General features: G+C 48.0%; 2 protein-coding genes across 5 annotated transcripts in view; one reads left to right on the top strand and one right to left on the bottom strand.

Moving 5' to 3' along the window:
- Nucleotides 1–18,841, top strand: part of LOC136331981 (uncharacterized) — a 228,248-nt gene that overhangs the window by 121,908 nt on the left and 87,499 nt on the right. The gene's annotated exons all lie outside the window — the stretch shown is intronic.
- LOC136331973 (leukocyte-associated immunoglobulin-like receptor 1) lies at nt 1,204–11,330 on the bottom strand. Of its 4 annotated transcripts, XM_066271168.1 has the most exons (10): nt 11,068–11,330; nt 9,770–9,856; nt 9,308–9,343; nt 6,416–6,718; nt 5,530–5,589; nt 2,954–3,064; nt 2,817–2,859; nt 2,676–2,713; nt 2,430–2,482; nt 1,204–1,885 (listed from the first exon to the last, which is right to left on the bottom strand). In XM_066271168.1, exons 1-10 carry the CDS (start codon nt 11,075–11,077, stop codon nt 1,739–1,741), a joined length of 888 nt encoding a protein of 295 aa, XP_066127265.1. In that variant the 5' UTR covers nt 11,078–11,330; the 3' UTR covers nt 1,204–1,738. The 4 variants fall into 4 exon arrangements, with proteins under 4 accessions (XP_066127265.1, XP_066127263.1, XP_066127264.1 ...); XM_066271166.1 differs by lacking the exon at nt 11,068–11,330 and having other exon boundaries at nt 9,770–10,011; XM_066271167.1 differs by lacking the exons at nt 5,530–5,589; nt 11,068–11,330 and having other exon boundaries at nt 9,770–10,011.

Below are 18,841 nucleotides of genomic sequence, written 5' to 3'. Positions count from 1 at the left end.
CTGTGAAGTGTCCCTGACCTCCAGGTGGTCACACATCTCTATGGGTGAGAGGAAGCAGTTTACAGACAAAGCAAACATCCAAGACAGCGCTGTGCTCACAGACTCGCTGCAGACGTGAGTCGTGGGATGGATGCAGATGGGCGTCAGGAAGACCTTGGTGGGGGTTTAGGAGAAATGCAGCTCACAGGAGGCTCTGAATTATTTCTCATGTTGGGGAGAAAAAAAATGATCCATGTGCTTGAAAGATGAGAGAAATAATTGGTGCAGCTTCTCTCCCACCAAATAATGTCTCCTTAATTCGCTCTATTGTCCAGCGATGGACTCAGCTTCGGAGACGGAGCCCACGTGATGCTCAGCTGTGTTCTCCCCTCGGTCCACACAGCCTCAGAGCTGGCGCCGCCCTATTTCCTGCAGTTGGCGGGACCTGACAACAGTATAGTGTCTTGTTCAACAAGCCACTTGATAACCTCTTGTGATACTTATTATTCAAACTGGAGGTCTTATTTCAGTTACGTGACTATTAAATAATTTGATCTCAAACTAGCCAGCAACCACTAACTCTCTAACAGGAAGATCTGCATCGACGTCCTTACCTGTAAGACAATAAATTGAGTTGTTTGAAGCAGCTACATGTCATCTGTTACAGCAGCGACAGGAAGCCAATACTCTCACTTTAGGGCAGGAGTCAGTGCAGGCTTATTGGGAAGAACAGCCCGCAGTCTCAGACTTGAAGGGATTACCCAGGTGAGGGGACGAGGGTCAGATCAAGGACAATGTTGGAGAGCTGGACAGGTCCCGCTGTGTTTAGAGAATGGACACCACTGTGTGGCGTCCAGTTGGGATGAGCCTGGGGTGTGGATGACAGCCATGTCTTCGGAGTGGGCTCTCAGCTGAGGAACCATCCTGTGCAATCACAGCCTTTGCCTGGTCCACACATGTGTCCATGTGCACGTGTGTGTATGTTTGTGCATTTGTGCATCTATGGGCCTGTGCATGTGTGTGCATGGGTAGCGTGTACACTCTGCACCTTCATCCCAACAGACATCCCCTTAGAAGTCTCCTCATTCATCCCTGAGAACCACTCAGATCAGAAAACACCAATGCCTTTTTTTTTTATCTCCCCTCGCTAAGATTTGATAATCTGTGGAGGCAGAGACAGGGATGGTCCCCATGTGCCCAGCTCCTCACGCAGGGCTGCCATCGTAGGGTCTGTGAAAACATTTATTGATGAACAAGGAGAAGCAGGAACCAGTAAACGGGACCTCAGTTATCAGCTGCATCAATAGAGTCCAGGTTCAAGGTCAAGAACTTGGCGCTAGGAAAGCCTCAGAGTCAGCTAAGATGTTTCAGTCTCTGGGGAAGTTGGGATTGACAGGACATGTATGGAATCAGCAGGGTGACTGTGCATTGTAGCTGGGTCTCCGGCAACAACCCAGCAAGTGCAGCTGGGTCTCTAAAAACTGCTGGGCCACTGTAGCTGGGTCCCTGGAAACAGCCAGGTGCCTACAGTGGGTTTTGGAAACAAGTGTTACAGCAGTCTCCAAGGAGCTGGTGGACTGTAGGGGGGGCCACCTGGTTAATGACCCTCCTACTTGTTGAGTAGGGTCCCCAGACTCCAGCTCTCACTTCCAGGAGAATTGATTAGATGCCTTTCAGGACAGGGGTGATTCCATAGGGAAGTCCTCCAAATAGACTAACTTCCTGTGTCTGTAGGTGCAGAGGCCAGGTGGGCCCGAAGTCAGCGTCTGGCGAGGGCTGCGTACATGCTGGAATCAGCTGTGGGCTCCGGGGACTGTGGGGACACGGCTTGGGCTGGGCCTAGTGTGAGGGTCCGCTTGTCCAGCTGGGCATAGGTCACCTCCTGGGCGTCTCCTGCAGCAGGGCTCTGAGGGAGAGACTCAGGGTAAGTTAGAGTGGTGGACAGTGCGAGGAGGGGCTGTGGGAAGGAAAGACTGTGGCAGCCAGTTTCCATGTGGCCCCTGTGATCCCACCTCCCCAGTCTCCATTGTGTAGTCCCCTCCGACATGGAATGAGGGTTGGTCTGTGTGACCAGTAGAATATGGAATGTAAGGTTATGTCACATCCATGGAGAGTACACAAAAGACATTGTAGCTTCTGCCCTTCCCTCTCTGGGACCCCGCCCTCTGAAGGAGGCAGCAGCCATGGAGAAGCCCACATGAGGAAGAGCTGAGGCCCCTGCACACTGTCCTCTGGAGCGCCATCCTGTAAGGGGGTCTTGCAGCCCCAGCCCAGCCTTCCGATGAATGCAACCCTGGTCATCATGACAGCAACCTCAGAAGATGCTGTGAGCCACAACCACCAGCTAATCTGCTTCCAAATTCTTGACCCAAGAAACAGATAATATTTTAAAGCTGTTAAAGGTGGGGTACTTTGTTACACAGCAGTTGGTGACTAATACAAGGACTTACTGGGCTGTGTGTCTCCTTGTTTTTCTCTGGAAGTTCATCACCTGTGGCCACATCTGGGGGGAGAGAACAGTGGTCAGTTCTTTGGGGTGGACCTTGGAAGGCAAATCTGCCTGTTACTCACAGGTTCAGATTATGTCTCACCCCATCTAGAATACCCTATAATGTTCCCAAACTATCCCCACCCCACTGCTTCCTAAAGGGCCCGTTTCCCCTATCCCAGGCTGTTCCCTCCCTCTGTCCCCTCACCTGGTGTGCTCTCTGTGATGTCAACAACTGGGCTGAGCCTGAGGACAAAGAACAAGTGAGCATGGACGTTGGGGTGGGGAGACACCTGGAGGCTGAGAACTGGGAGGGGGTCCACAGGTCATTCACTGGGTGGGGACTCACCTCTCCTGGGGCCTCTGTTCCTCGCCCTTACTGTGGGGGAACCCTGAGAACAGTCATGGTGTGAATTAGGACAGATGCCATTCTCCCAGCACCCAAAACAGCCTTCCCTGTCACCCCACCCTGACCCTGAGACCTACCGTGTTTTTTCTGATGCTGACGACGGACTAAGAGGAGGACCAGGAGGAGGAGACAAAGGAGGCAGGCCACTGAGACCCCAACGATAATGTAGACATACACTGTCTCCAGGCCTGGGGAGCAGGGAGCAGGGAACCACAGTATTGGCAGCGTGCATCTATGGAGCACCTACTGCATACTATGCATACTCTGGGTGTTGTCATGTTCACACTGATATGTAACCTGTTATGTTACTAGTCTTCCTGCAGCACGGGAACCACTATCCCCATTTCACAGCACCAGAGTCCTGAGTGCTGATGTCCTCCGTCTACGAGACGTTGACTGACCAACACAGAAGCCCACGATTCTTCCCTTCCCCAAGAGGCATGCCCCAGGTCCAGGCCCTGTGTCCCCATCACTCATCACCATTGTTACTTCTCTGAAAACATGTCTGTGTGATTCCTAGGATGAGAAATCAGGAGGACATGCATCAAAGGCCGGAGCTGGACAGAGGAGGCTGAGTCTCCCAGTCCCCGCACAGGGGTCTCCCTCACTCCGGGGCCCTTACAGGCTCCCCTAGATCATTCTGTGTCGGTGGAAGTAACCTACATCTGTCCTGATCAAATTGGTAACCACGTGTTACTGTATCCATTGATGTTGAAGTTAAATAAATTTAAAAGTCAGATCCTCAGCTGCCCTGCCCACCCTGCAAGGGCTCAGCGACCACGTGGTCAAGACCTGCTCACCGAGTGGAGCAGATGCACCCCATTTCCTTCCTGCAGGAGGTTGTGGGGGCAGCGCTGCCCTCCCTGATGCCTCTTGTGGAGACAGACACCGGAGAACAGGGAGTGCTGGCCTCCTTTTGGGTCCCCACCCAAGCGCAGGCATCTTATCCCTCATTGCTGGTTTCTCACACAGCCCCCGAGGGATTGGAATGGCCCTGCTGGAGGGAGGACGCCAAGCCCCCACGTCCTCATGTTGCCTGCAAACCTGTTGTTGGCGGGCAAGTTGATGGAGCACCAGCCACTATCTGACCTTGACGCATGCGCTGTACGTCCATCATGGTCTTTACCATTTACCTTTACTGCGCATGAGCATTACTGCTCATTTCACAGGCGGTCATGCTGAGGCCCAGGGGCTCTTCCTCATCCAAGACGGCGATCCCTGTGTTCCCTCTTCTGTAACAGCGCCCCCGCCCTTCTCAGAGGCTGAATCCTCATTATTCCTTAAGAAAGCAGGAAACCTCACCGTCCAGAGCTCCTCCCCTACACACCTGTTGCTGATCCATGATCCAGGACCCCACCTGTGTTTCTACACACAGCTGTCTGTGCTCCCCTCTAGGACATTTGCCATAATTTAAAATTATATATATGCAATATTAATAACATGTAATATGAATAACATATTTATACATTTGCAATAAATTATATGATTATAATGTAATTATAGTAAATGTAATTTTATATTTAAAATATGTAATAACATATGTATACTTTAAATCATGTAAAAGTTTAAAATAGAAATTTAAAAGAGCATACTATATAAGTTACGTATACTATATTATACATTTTATGTAAAATATAGTGCAAAATTTTGTTTACATTTGAATGTATCAATCTTAGTAATACATGATATATAATGTCATGATAATAACATACTCTATATTCATTTGTAATGATATAGTAATGTAATTATTATATTAATTGTATTATTTACATATTGAATGTGCAGAAAAAACATATACACTAACATAAACTATAGGCCTGAAACTTTACACTGTAAATTACATATATTTGCATGTATAGACATATATGCATTTTTTGATCATTTCAATTCTCCTCATTAGAGTTGGGAGGACAGGGGCCATTTCTACTCCTTCCCCGTGTGCATCAAGCCACAGCAGGTGGGCGCTGCTGCAGACAAGGCAACAAGAATATCTGCTCAATGGTAATAAGAGCTTGTCTGCTGTTCCTGTCCCGCAGGAACGGATTTAAGCCCGTGCCCTGTGTGGTGACCTCTTTCCTGTGTCCCCTCAACAGCGCTGTGTTCAGGACCCTTGCAGAGGGCTCTCTCCTCCTCTAGGGGGCTCAGTCGCTGTCCAGGTATGAACAACATGAGGTCCCTTCTCCCCTAGGTCCGAGATCTGAAGCTGAGCTATCTATCTCTCTCTGTCCTTTTCACCCCTTGTCCCTCTAGCATGTAATGTAGGGCCCTGCCCACAAGGGGGCGGTGCAGAGCGGTGGATAAACTGAAGTGAGGGTTCTGGCCACCTTGGGCTAGTTCTGCTTCTTCAATAACCTTGTGTCCTTAGGGAAGAAACTTTAGCTCTGTTTCCATAGTTTACAAAAGCTGGTCTCTTAGAGGTGAGGGGAGCACCCCCTCACAAGCTGATGCAGCATGAAATGCTTTCACAGAGCCTGGCAGTTAGTGAGTCAGGCCAGTGATGTCACAGTCATGAATATTAGGGATGCTCTGTGAGTGGCAGCCCCCTGCTGTGGTCTTCAGTCTCTGATCCAGCCCAGGACAGAGGGCTGAACCTGGGAGCTCAGTCCTCAGCACAGAGGTCCCCAAACCTCTCCAGGCTAAGGTCTCTACTCACTAGCTGAGGAGACAGGCTTTGTGTGTGTGATGGGGGCGGACCTGGTGACTCCGGGGGCTCCTGTGAACAGGGCAGAAGAAGGCTGATGCCCTGTGGGGGCTGTCTAGGGTGTCCCACTAAGAATGGGCCCTTTTCACCCTGAGCATCCACCCACAAGCCACAACTGCCATCACTCAGCCCCAGATGGCATTCCTGAGATACCTGAGAAATGGGAGGGGGGGAACACAAGGAGAGCCCTGCTCCCTTCTTCTGGTGGGGGGATGTTAGCTCCTCTCTCCTTCCACCACCATGGCCTCAGAGAGCAGCAGGCAACTCCTCAGAGGCCCCAGAGGACATGGGGAGGGGTCCTAGTGTGCCCGTCCCCAGTTGACCCCGAGTTCAGGAATCTCAGGGGCTGAACACACACAGGGGAAGGGCAGCTTCATCCTCCAACGCCTTAAAAGCGTGGTCCAGCCCTGGGTAGGAAAGCCTCAGAACACATGACTCGGCCAAAAGGATCGAGCATACACAGGAGACACATTGTCCCACAGAGTCTGGTCCATGGAGAGGAAGGTTTAACACCATCACAAAGGTAAGGACACATGTCCCCTTGAAGGTGGTCTCTCCCCACCTGGTCTCTGGAAGCCCACACCCCACCCGGCCCACCAGGGACAGCTCTATGCCCACTCTGAGGCTGGGCTGAGTATCCATGTCACCCCGGGGTCCAGAGGGGACCAGGACTTTAGGGTCCTGAGCCAGGTGTGAAGGCTGAGGATCACCCATGCAGAGGGCAGAGGGGCATGGGGTGGGGGGTCAGCAGGAGAGGGAGCCTGAGGACAGAGACGCAGCTGGGGACAGGGTGCAGGGACCTGCGACAAACCTGAGGGCAGAGTGGACACGTCCTCACCTGTCACCTTCAGCTCCAGGGGCTCACTGTGCAGAGACCAGTTGCCTGTTTTACGTAAATGATAGAGGCAGCGATAAGGCCCAGCAGTGTCCTCAGTCACGGCGGGGATGCAGAATCTGGCCTCTGTCTTCTGTGACTCAAGTTGAGATATGTTGCCTTGATCCTTATAATCTGATACATTCTCCTTCTTTTCCAGGCGGAATTTGTCAACCCCAGCGGGGCCCTGGCACACGATGGTCACAGGCTGTCCCCGGGGAATCACAGACCTTGGATCGGCCCTGATGGAGGGTGTGGGTGGGGCCCCTGGGAGGAAGCAGAGCAGGGTCTCAGGGTCCACTGTGAGGACATCACACACCTCACAGTCCCCTGGTTTAAGTGCGCACGCCACTGTCTTTAGCAACTGACAGAGCTGTGCAGCCATCACCACAACCCAGTCTGAGAACATTTCCACCTCCCTCTCCCACAAAGACCACCCCACACCCACTTTAGGTGCCTGAATTCTCATCACTGCTCAGGGATTTCTGCACTGATACAAGGATGCTCAGTCATGGTCACATCTTGGGCTTTTCTCAGGGTGACACGGGAGGTCTCAGGCAGGCTGAGTCCCCAGGCATGTGTCTCTGTCCATGGCCATGTCTAGGGCACAGAGAGGGCTGGGAGGGAGGCAGAGGATGAGGATGAGCAGGTTATCCATGGGGACAGGAGGCAGGGCTCTGAGAGGGGGGCAGTGATCTGGGCCGGGTCAGAGGGGCAGCTGAGGGAGAGGATGGGGGACTCATGGGGGCTGCAGGCTCCACTGGAAGTCCAGGGGGCTGTGCTGGAGCTCCAGCCCTGCTCACAGACCCAGTGGGTGAGGACCCCCGATTCCAGGGCACATCCTCTGTGGAGCCCTCATGTCTGGTCCCTCTGCATTTTCTACCTTCCCCTCAACCTAGTTCCGTTTCCTTGTCCCTGAGGCTTCTGAACCCCCATGTGTCTCACTAGGCTGGGCGAGGGGGAGAGCAGGTTTGTGTCCTGAATCAGAAGGAAGGTGTTCCAGTCACACTGTCCCCAACAGAGGCCGGCGCTGGCCCAGGGTCACCACTCACGCGTTCGGTCACTCATCCACTCACTCTTCATCTGTATCTTAGCTCCTTTCTGTCCGTGTGCAGACGTCCTCCCTGTGCCATTGGCTCCACACACATGAGACACTCACACAGGGTCCCCCCTTCCTGGGCTGCAGGTGCAGAGGGAGCACAGGGCTGACGAGGGAAATGTGTAAACCCACAGCCACACACTGTGACACGCACCCTGGGGTGAGTAGGGGCACAGGACAGACAGAGGCTGAGCTGACCTCATCTGGGATCAGAGGGGAGAAGCTCTGAGCTGAGACCAGATGGCCAAGTGTGAGTTAGCCGAGCCCAGCGACAGGAGACACCAGCCCAGGAGGTCAGGGTCGAGGGGAAATGGTTTGTGTTGTGGTAAGGTACTAAAGAATTGCAAAAATTAAGATTAATATTTTAGGAGGAAAAGTCAGGTTTCTTGCCCTCTTCTTTCTGTGGAGAGTGAGGGGAGAGGAATGTGGGAGTTTCCGGCTTGCAGAGACATACTGTGTAGGAAGCCCCCTTTTACTACGAAGCTTAAAGGGCATTTTATAATTTGGGCTAAGCATACACAAGATTTTGTAAATATGATTTTTTATACTTGTGTGTGATTTACACCAGGTCAGGATGACCAATAGCATTGTATTGTAAATGGAGAGGAGAAAGGAAACTTGAACTCCTTCCCTTTCCCCACACCTGTGAGGGAAAAGGTAAATAGCTAGCCAGGGGCGGGGGAAGGGAAGAAAGATTAAGCAAGCCCTTTCCTCTCCCTCTCCTTTCTTTAATGGGCGATTTACAAACGTTTATCCCCTGACATTATGTAAGCCTCCCCCCATCCTGAAATTATGTGATTGATGTATATACCTCTAAAACAAAGGGATGGCAGATAAACACTAAAAGATTTGGGAATGTCTTTTAATATGTAAAACAACATTTTTTGTTATTGTGTTACCTTATAAGTTTTAATATGTAGGACTGTTTTTTATAGATCCTATAGACAGATGTTATAAGCTTGTTAATGATTGTGTCATCTTCCCCTCCTTCTCCTTTTCCCACCAACTTGTGTGTGATCAAGTGTATATAACCTGCCTCAGAGTTATATTGGGGACTGCACGATTTGGGTCAGCTATACCCCGTGTTTATCATACACAGCTGGCTTATTAATAAAGCTGCTCCTTTTTATAAAACTCCTTAAAAATTCATTTGGACTTGGTGTCTCTATGTAAACCCAGCAGAACTGTACTTTACAACAGTGTTAGTGATAGAAAGGCCAGGATTCTGATGGTGAGTGAGACAGACAGCATGAGTGCAGACAGGTCCCGACACAAAAAGAGGCGTGGGACTCTTTCTAGCTGAAGATAAACCGTGAGAGAACGCTAAGGAAAATAATATTTTCCCTGAAAATAAAACGTATATGAGAAACCAAATTCAGGACCTGGCCAGTTGCTCAGTGGATAGAATGCTCACCTGGCATATGGATGTCCTGAGTTTGATTCCTGGTCAGGGCACACAGGGGAGGCAACCATCTGATTCTCCCCCCTTCCTCTCCCCTTTCTCTCCCCATCTTTGTCTCCCACAGCCAGTGGCTTGATTGGTTGGAGCAAGACTCCAGGCATCGAGGATGATGCTGTTGGAGCACATCAGCTTCAGTTGCTAAAAATAGCTCAGTAGTCAAGCATCAGCCCCAGACAGGGTTGCCAGGTGGATCCCAGTCAGGGCACATGCAAGAGTCTGCCTTACTATCTCCCTTCCTCTCACCTAAAAATAAAAAGAAAGAAAAGAAAACCTAAATTTAAAAAGTCAGACTCACCTTCCTGCATATGGATCGTATGGCCCAGACAGAGCACTGAAAGAGAAGGTCTCGTGAGAAAAGCTCCCAGTGCCCCGTGTCCTCCAGGGCTGCACTCAGGGCCCTGATGGCAGCAGTGGGCTCAGCCTCTGAGAATTTCCAAACCACCCTCCTCCGCGTTACCGCTGACACAACCCTTCTTCTTGCTCTGATTTCATGACAAGTCCCCCACACCCTCTTCCAATCAGGCGCTCAGGCTGAACCTGTCCCCTTACCAGGTCCCTGCACCTAGGACAGAACTTTCCATGGACAAACTTAGGTCAGAGCTGAAGGGAATGACCGACCCCCCAGAATGGACCATGTTACTTGCCCAGGGTCCCACAGTCACCCGGCTGGAGTCAGAACTGAGTAGGGGATGCAGACACCTCCGCAAGCAACCACCCCTCTGTCCTTGGGATGCTGTTCCTCCATTCCAGGACTCACCGAGGCCCAGGAGGGTGGTGGGACGGGGAGACATGGCCAGTCCCTCCGCCTGCGCTGTCCTGGAGCCGGTGGGTGGAAGGACTGCAGCTGGCACAGGGCACAGAATGTGCTGGTCTGTGGCCCGTCTCAGGGTTGCCACATCAACATCCTTTCCCCAAGGGGAAGGGCTCTCCAGTCCTTCCCCCATTTCCCATTACTGAGGCAGGGAGGGCTTTGGCTTCCTAAAATATTTCTTTGCCCCATATTCGTATGATGATGAACTCATCTGAACAAACCCCCTGATGTGGACTGCAGTTTAATCTGCAGGACCAAGCAGAGCGTGGATTTGTGCAACCAACTGACGTCAATGTCGGTTTCAACTCCACAAACGAACCCTCTGTTCTTGGGCAGGGCGTTACACCACTTTTAACTGACATGTCCTCATATTTAAAATGGGGATTCTAAAATCTCCCTCCAAGCATTCAGTATTGTGCTATATGTTAACTTCCCAAAAAGGTACTGAGTGCATTGGTAATATCCTGCTCACACAAGCCCTCTTCCCATCTGCCCCAGGGGCTTTGGAAACAGGAAAAGGTAGGGTGACCACCAGCTAATGCAAAATCCTAAACATATTGAACAACCAGGAAAGAAACTGTATGTGTTGGTGTTAGGCTTGGGTCTACACTGGGGCAACCACGTGGCTGTTGGGAGGAAGGGCAGGACCAGTGGTGAGGAAGGTATCCACGCACCTCACTGCTATAATACAAAGGCAACAACATTGCTGTATATATAAATGCAGCCAATCAACACGTTGTACACCTTAAGTTTATACATGCCTTATGTCAATTATATCACAAGTTTTTAAAAAGACGAGTTTGCATCAGAATACTTGGAATGTTCCAAGAATACTCCCGCATGGGCACTCGTGCTGAGCAGTCCTCCTCCTGAGACTGTGGCGGGTAAAGATCCCAATGGACAGACGGGGTTCTCCGGCTGGATCCTGATCCAGAATACATGCCACAGCCCTGGGTCTGGCCTCATACACATAGTAGCTGCTCAGACCTCAAAGACCCCTGTTCCTGAGCGACCCAGATTGGCTCAGCCAAATGGGAGTGTCCACTGGGGGTCTCCAGGACAGAGTCTGGTCCCAGAATGCCCCGGGGTCTCTGTTTCCTGGTGTTTCCAGGAGACTCAAATGCAGAGCCTCTCCCATGTAATTCAAACTAGCCCAGTCCCGGCACTTGACTCCTGCTGCTGGGAGAACTGTGGTGTCCAGCTCGGAAACCACCTGGGGACGGGGGCGGGGGGGGGGTACTCACCCGCCTGCATCCAGATCCTCTGGTCATAATGGAACCTGGAGGGGAGACCTCATGACCACTGCTGCCCCTTCACCTGACGCCCAGGCTCCGGGAAGTTTGCATGGTCTGGGCTGCGAGCCTGGGCAGCGTGGCCTGGACCTGGGGGTGAGTGAGCTCCGCTTCCCACGGGCTCTCACGTGCACCCTGCGCTGTGGAAGACCACGTCTTCAGGATTTTCCACCACCACCCTCTCCTCCCCGCCTTTTCTGGACTCCCTGAGACACACAGGCGGCCAGGGTGGGGGGCATGAAATGCTGAGTTGCACCCAGAGCAGGAGCCACACAGAACTGAGAAGCACACAGGATGTGGTGTGCGGGGCCCCACACCGCACTTTAAACAGCAGCCACACATACAATGTGTGATTTTCTTTCCACTCCGCGTGCGGCTCTGATCTTTCCCAGGTTGAAGATGGAAAGGAGCCCACTTCCTGGACATTCTCTGCGGAAACCCAAGTCTGCATTAGGAAGCCCCCTCTCCTAATAGTGCCTGACATGAGTGGGTCTGTCCCCCAAGCCCCGTCTCCCAAATGGGCACAACCAGGTCTTACCAAATACTCAACTCTTATCAGAGCTTAATTTCTTTTTTAAACTTTCTTTATTTAAATACAAGATCTCATTATTGTGCACTGTACTTCTTTACCAACAAAACACATAAGAGCATTATTCTTGTAAAATATGAAACACATTTACAGCGCACAAAATCAAATGATTAGTCTAACTAGAATTTGGACTCGGTACCACTTATAAAGCCATAATTTTCTTTCATGGAGGACAATGAGTTACTGAATGTACCTTGGAATTCTATGGAATAGCCATGTGTGATACATATAGGAATTATTTCTTGAGGGTTTTGTCTAAAACTCTCTTATTCACAGCCAACTAAGATTCTCTCTTTACTCACTTCTCTCTCTCTCTCTCTCTCTTTCTCTCTCTCTCTCTCCTCACTTTCCTCCCCCTTCTCTCTCTCTCATCACCTACCTAGCTTTCTGGCCTGTGTGACTCTTTCATTTATGTCTATTTATCATTTATCTACATCTATCTATTAAACTTCAACATCATGGTCTCCCACTCATCTATCCTTTATCTATCTTGTATTTACCTATCAATATCTATGCATCATTTAAGTATCATTTGCCTGTGTGTCATTTATCTTCATCTATATATTTGTCTGTCTAACTAATCTATCTGTTCATCCATCCATTCATCCATGATTTATTTATCTATTTAAATATCTATCTCCTCTGTCCTCTTCATCTTCCTCTCTCCCTCCCTCCCTCCATTAATCCCTTCTTCCTTCCCTCTTTTTCCTTCTCCTTCTCTGTTCTTCTTCCTTTCCCTTCCTAACCTTTATATTTTTTAAGATACCTCTATATCCCTAGGCCTTTGGATTAATGCCATTTTCCCTTTATTCGGTGCTGTGCCAGTGGTGAGCTGGCACCAGGCAGCGCAGACCAGCTCCCAGCACCTGACTAGGGGCATCTCTTCCCAAAATCCCACGTTCACGATGCAACTTTGGTAGCTCGAAATCAGCCTTGGTGTCAGCATTTACACCACAGGAGTAGGCAAATGCTACAAATCAGGTAATTTTTTTTTTTTTTCAGAAACTGTTACACATTTACCCTCCCTTTGCTGGTCAGTGTCCAAAAGCCAATTTAAAGAAAATTAAACAAACAACACAGAAATAAAAACCCTTGTGGGCCCTGGCCTAGTGGCTTCATGGATAGAGTGTCATCCCAGAGTACTGAGGTTACAGGTTAGAGCCCAGGGCATATATGTAAAGCAATCAACGAGTGCACAGCTAAATGGAACAACTAAGTAGAACAACAAGTTGATGCTTCTCTCTCTCTCTCTCTCTCTCTCTCTCTCTCTCTCTCTCCTTCCCTTCTTCTCTCTCTCAAATCAATGGAAAAATTAAAAAAACAAAACAAAACATGAAAACGCTGGCAAAATCAACACCCTGCAGGAAAACTAGAAAACTGACAAAAACAGAATCTGTCTGTGGTGTACCCCATTCTGTTCCAGTACTTCCCTCCCTCAACTAGACAACACCCAAAATCTTGTGCTCAAACCCCCCTTACTTTTTTTTTGTAAATATTATGTTACCACATATATCTCTGTGTGCATGCATTTCTAACCTCAACTCATGTCACTTTAAACTTGACAACAGTACAGTTTCCAAAGTGATTTTTCAAATTTCCTCAAATAGAGATTATTGTGCCAATGCTTTCTAGTAGTTGAATTTATTGGGGCAACATTGGTTAATAAAATTTCAAGTGCTCAATTTTATGACATATGATCTGTGTCACACTGCATTGTGTGCCCACCACACAAAGTCAAATCATCTTCCGTCACCATATACATATTTGACCCCTTCTACCCTATGTACCCCCCACCCTTTCCCTCTGGTAACCACCACACTATTTTTCTGTGTCTATTTCAGGGGTCCCCAAACTACGGCCCGCGTGCCGCATGCGGCCCCCTGAGGCCATTTATCCGGCCCCTGCCGCACTTCCAGAAGGGGCACCTCCTTCATTAGTGGTCATCCGCATCCTGTGCTCCTGGAGTCCTGTATGTGGTGGCATCGCTCACGTACAGTACTACTTCTGGTGATGCGGGACGCATGCATCATGGCTCCGGAAGCACGTCATATCACTTGTTACGGCTAGCAGTGACAAATATGGAACCGGACATTGACCATCTTATTAGCCAAAAGCAGGCCCATAGTTCCCATTGAAATACTGGTCAGTTTGTTGATTTAAATTTACTTGTTCTTTATTTTAAATATTGTATTTGTTCCCGTTTTGTTTTTTTACTTTAAAATAAGATATGTGCAGTGTGCATAGGGATTTGTTCATAGTTTTTTTTATAGTCCGGCCCTCCAACGGTCTGAGGGACAGTGAACTGGCCCCCTGTGTAAAAAGTTTGGGGACCCCTGGTCTATTTGTTTGTTTTTCTTGTTTTTGCTCATTTGTTGCTTTCAGTTTTACATCCTACATATGAGTGAAATCACACGGTGCCAATTATTTTAACTTTACTTTTGATATTTTTCAATTACAGTTGGCAAATGTTATGGGTTTCAGGTCCACAACTTAGTGATCAGACATTTATACAAATTATATAATTTTCTACAACATTTTCTCCCCTTTTGCCAAGTTCCTTTCTTTCAGGATTTTAAATATAGCATCCCTGTTTTGAATAATATGTAAATCTGACAGTTGCTTGTGAAAACGGTGTCTTTATTTTTTCTGTCATTGGTCTCGAGAGTTTTGTCTTTGTGTTTCACAGTGTGACTATGATTTGTCTTGGGGAAGGGCATGTTTTCTTTTATTGAGTCATAAGAGACAAAACGCACACATATCAGGTGCACGGCTAGATGGATTTTCTCAGACTGGGCCCACTCATGTCACCGCCACCCTGACTCACAAACAGAAGACTTCTAGACCCACCTGAGCTCCCTTTATTCAGCTTTCCAGAAACTTCTCTCCAAGGGCAGTGGCCAACCTGACCCCTCACAGGGTGTTTTGCTTCTTTACAGACATGTGACTATATGCTACTGTCTCTTTGTGTGTTCATCTGTTTTCCTTGGCTAAAACCACATGTTTGTAAGATTTATCCATAGTAACTCATGGAGGTTCAAATGATCGATCTTCATTGCTGTCTATTGTTTGAATAACCACAACGTCTATATCCATTCTCATGTCCATAAGCATTTCCTTTTTACCTTCTAGTTTAGGCTACAATGGATAGTGTTTTTTAATTCTAACTGCCCATTTGTTTTGTTATTTTTCCTTTGGAAAATTTTCTTTAGAATATTAAATTTAACAAGGTGACAATAACAGTGCATAGGTTTCAGGTAAACATCTCTATAGCATTTGAACTGTTGATTATGTTGCATTCTCATCACCCAAAGTCAAATCATTTTCCATCACCTTATATTTGTGCCCATTTCTTTATTAACTTATTTTTCTACTTTGTGTTTAAACTTTTCTGTTTCTAAATTGCAGGTGGTATCCAATATTATTATATTAGTTTCTAGTGTGTGTCATAGTGGTTAAACATTTATGTAATTTATGAAGCAATCCGCCCAAGAAGTCTAGTCCCCACTGGGCACCCTACAGAGTTATTACAATATTATTGTCCATATTCCCTATGCTCACCCTACCTCTTTTACAACCCCGTGACAATTTTGTAACTGCCAATTTGTGCTTCTCAATCCTTTCACCTTTTTCCACCAACACCCCAACCCTCCTCTCATCTGGTGACCATCCGTTTGCTCTCTGTATCTATGAGTCTGTTCTGTTTAGTTTGCCACGATGGGTAGTATTGCTTTTAATACCTTAATATTTATCTTTTGATGAGCTTGTATGTGCATCTCTGTTGGTATAAACCTAGGAGTGTGATTGTTTTTCTCATGCTATGCACATATTCAACTTTTGTGGGCTCTGCCACACACTTTTCAAAGTGATGGTATCTGTTTCTATCCAGCACCCCTCAGTGCCCTAGTCACTCTACATCCTCAGCAAATTCTTCGAGTCTCCACCCCATTACTTCAGCTGCAACATTGTGGGTAGTGGCATCTTGCGGTCTTAATTTGCATTTCTCCGATGACTAACGCAATTAGGGACATTTTTCTACAACGTGGGCCATTTGAATAACCTTTTTATTTTTATGAAGTATCTATTTGGGTTTTTTTCTCATTTCCTCATTACAATGGGATTTACTCATTACAATGAGTTGACTCTTTAAAAATAAAACTATAGGAAGCTTTTTATTTTCTTATTATACACGTGAGTTCTTTGTCAGGTGCATTCCTGGTCAGTATCTGGTCACCTAGCTGTGGTTTTACTCTCTTCCTGGTAGGTTCTCATGAACAGAATTGCCAAATCTCATTTGAGTCTAGTGGACCTGTATTTTTATTTTCTATTTAGTGTTTTTGGTGTCCTGATTAAGAAATACCTGCCTGGGCCCTGACCAGTTGGCTCAGGGCTAGAGTGTTGGCCTGGCATGTGGAAATCCCGGGTTTGATTCCTGGCCAGGGAACACAGGAGAGGTGCCCATATGCTTCTCCATCCCTCCCCCTCTCCTTTCTCTCTATCTCTCTCTTTTCCTCCCACAGCCAAGGCTCCACTGGAGCAAAGTTGGCACAGGCTCTGAGGACATCTCCATGGTCTCCGCCCCAGGCACTAGAATGGCTCCAGTTGCAACGGAGCAATGGCCCAGATGGGCAGAGCATCGCCCCCTAGTGGGCATGCCGGATGGATCCCAGTCAGGCATATGCAGGAGTCTGTCTCTCTGCCTCCCGCTTCTCACTTCAGAAATTGAAAGAAAGAAAGAGAAAGAAAAAGAAAGAAGGAAAAAAATGCCTGTGGCAAAGCGTGAAGTTGTGTGTATTTCTCCTGAAGGTCTAATGAACAACATTGTCATTTTGTCACTCATACTGTGTCACACCCTTCCAAGTTGCTAAAAGACTAGACTTTAACTGTTTTCACCACAAGAAAAAGGAAATGATTGCTATGTGATGTGATGGAGGTGTTAGCTATGGTGGTAACCATATTGCAATATGTAAGTGCATCAAATCACCAGTTTGCACCCCTGTAAACAAGAATATAAACAGAGCCATGTTAACATAGCCCCAGAGCTGCCGGATCAGAGGAGTGCCTTGCAGTCTTATGCCTTAAACCTTGGGGTGTTAAAGCAGGGAAAATAACCTCTGCACTGGGCCTGGGCAGCCTTGTGTCCCAAAGAACTATTTGCAAAGATAATAAGAAAGCAGATATTCTGATCACTGAACTGGAAATTAGAAACAACACCTGACCGGTGGTGGCACAGTGGATAGAGTGTCGACCTCCTGGGGCGCTGAGGTCCCAGGTTTGAAACCCCAAGGCCGCCAGCTTGAACACGTGATTGCTGGCTTGAGCATGGAATCATAGACATGACCCCATGGTCACTGGCTTGAGCTCAAAGGTCGCTGGCTTGAAGCCCAAGGTCTCTGGCTTGAGCAAGGGGTCACTCACTCTGCTATAGCCCCCCAGATCAAGGCACATATGAGAAAGCAATCAATGAACAAGTAGTAGTTGATGCTTCTCATCTCTTTTCCTTCCTGTCTGTCTGGTTGTCTGTCTGTCTCTCTCTCTGCCTATCCCCTCTCTAAAAAACATTGTGTATAATTAGCATCATTATGTTATCTACACCAACAAGATTGCCTTCCTTCTATTGATGTAACTGTTCCCCTTCCCTTTCCCATAAATACTCCTTGCCTCTGTCCCTGAATCACAACATGATTAGGTCTCCTGCCTGAATCCCTGCACCCGGGATAGCTATTCTTATTAATCCCACTTTGAAAGGCCCTTTTCGTTTTAGGTGAACACACCTTCAATGTGCACAACAAAAATAAATAAATAAGTAAATGCCACGAGAGGGCGGTGTCAGAAAAACCGCAGCACCGCAGACTTACTTCCTCTGTAGCTGAAGTCACAAAGCCTGCGTAGCACTGTCTGCCGTGTGGGGAAGGTGAGCATCTGACCAGGAGTCTGAGCGATGCCTCTGGTCACGTGCTCTCCTGAGATCAGAGGCTGCTTCAGGGCAGGTGCCCGTTGTCTGTCTTCCTTAGAGAGAAGGTGTGCTGTCAAAGCAGCAAGTCGACTCTTTCAACCAGCCCCATTCAATAACCATGCCACCTAAACCACACAAACAAGTCACATTTGTGTTCTAAAGTTTCCTAGCATTCATACTAAAAAAGCAAAACAAAACTGGTGGGCTTTGATTTTAATAATGTGTTTTACTTAATCCAACTTACTTCATGTTCTTTTCTCAATTGTAGTTGATATTTAATATTATATGAGTTGCAGGTGTACAGCATCATGGTTAAACACTGATGCAACTTATGAAGTGATCCCCGCAATAAGTCCAGTCCCCACCTGGCACCATCCATAGTTATTACAATATTATTGGCTATATTCCATGGTGCTATACTTTACACCCCCATGACTACTCTGTAATTACCAATGTGTACTTCTCAATCCCTTCCCTTTCCCACCCAACCTCCTAACTGCCCTCACATCTGCCAAACCATCAGTTTGTTGTATCTATGAGTTTGTTTCTGTTTTTAACCCGAACTGTTGTAAAATGTTTCCTTTTTTATGTCACCCCTTTACATTTAATTTTCTACTAACTTAAGGAAATAAAAATAAAGAAAAGTAAATGTAATGGGGTGACATTGATCAATAAGAGTACATCGGTTTCAGGTGAACATTTCTAGAGCATTTAAACTGTTGATTGTGCTGCGTGCCCCTCTAAAATGTTTTCAGTATTTTTTTTATTTTAATTTTTTTTTTTAGTTTATTCTTTTTTTTTTTTTTCCTCATTTTTCTGAAGCTGGAAACAGGGAGAGATAGTCAGACAGACTCCCGCATGCGCCGGACCGGGATCCACCCGGCACGCCCACCAGGGGCGACGCTCTGCCCACCAGGGGGCGGTGCTCTGCCCATCCTGGGCGTCGCCATGTTGCTACCAGAGCCACTCTAGCGCCTGCGGCAGAGGCCACAGAGCCATGCCCAGCGCCCGGGCCATCTTTGCTCCAATGGAGCCTTGGCTGCGGGAGGGGAAGAGAGAGACAGAGAGGAAAGCGCGGTGGAGGGGTGGAGAAGCAAATGGGCGCTTCTCCTATGTGCCCTGGCTGGGAATCGAACCCGGGTCCTCCGCACGCTAGGCCAACGCTCTACCGCTGAGCCAACCAG

The sequence above is a fragment of the Saccopteryx bilineata genome, chromosome 3 (genome assembly GCF_036850765.1).
Source record: "Saccopteryx bilineata isolate mSacBil1 chromosome 3, mSacBil1_pri_phased_curated, whole genome shotgun sequence".
NCBI lineage: Eukaryota > Metazoa > Chordata > Mammalia > Chiroptera > Emballonuridae > Saccopteryx > Saccopteryx bilineata.
Note: the sequence above shows the minus strand (reverse complement) of the source record. Positions and strands in the feature narration are given on the sequence as shown.

What these genes read in the sequence shown, in the direction of transcription:
- LOC136331973 (XM_066271166.1), bottom strand. Translation starts at nt 9,956, where the DNA reads ATGGGGGAAGGACTGGAGAGCCCTTCCCCTTGGGGAAAGGATGTTGAT. An exon ending in TCAGCATCAGAAAAAACACG is followed by an intron (nt 2,860 to 2,953) that starts GTAGGTCTCAGG and finishes GACTGTTCTCAG; the next exon opens with GGTTCCCCCACAGTAAGGGC. An exon ending in CATCACAGAGAGCACACCAG is followed by an intron (nt 2,483 to 2,675) that starts GTGAGGGGACAG and finishes CTCTCCCCCCAG; the next exon opens with ATGTGGCCACAGGTGATGAA.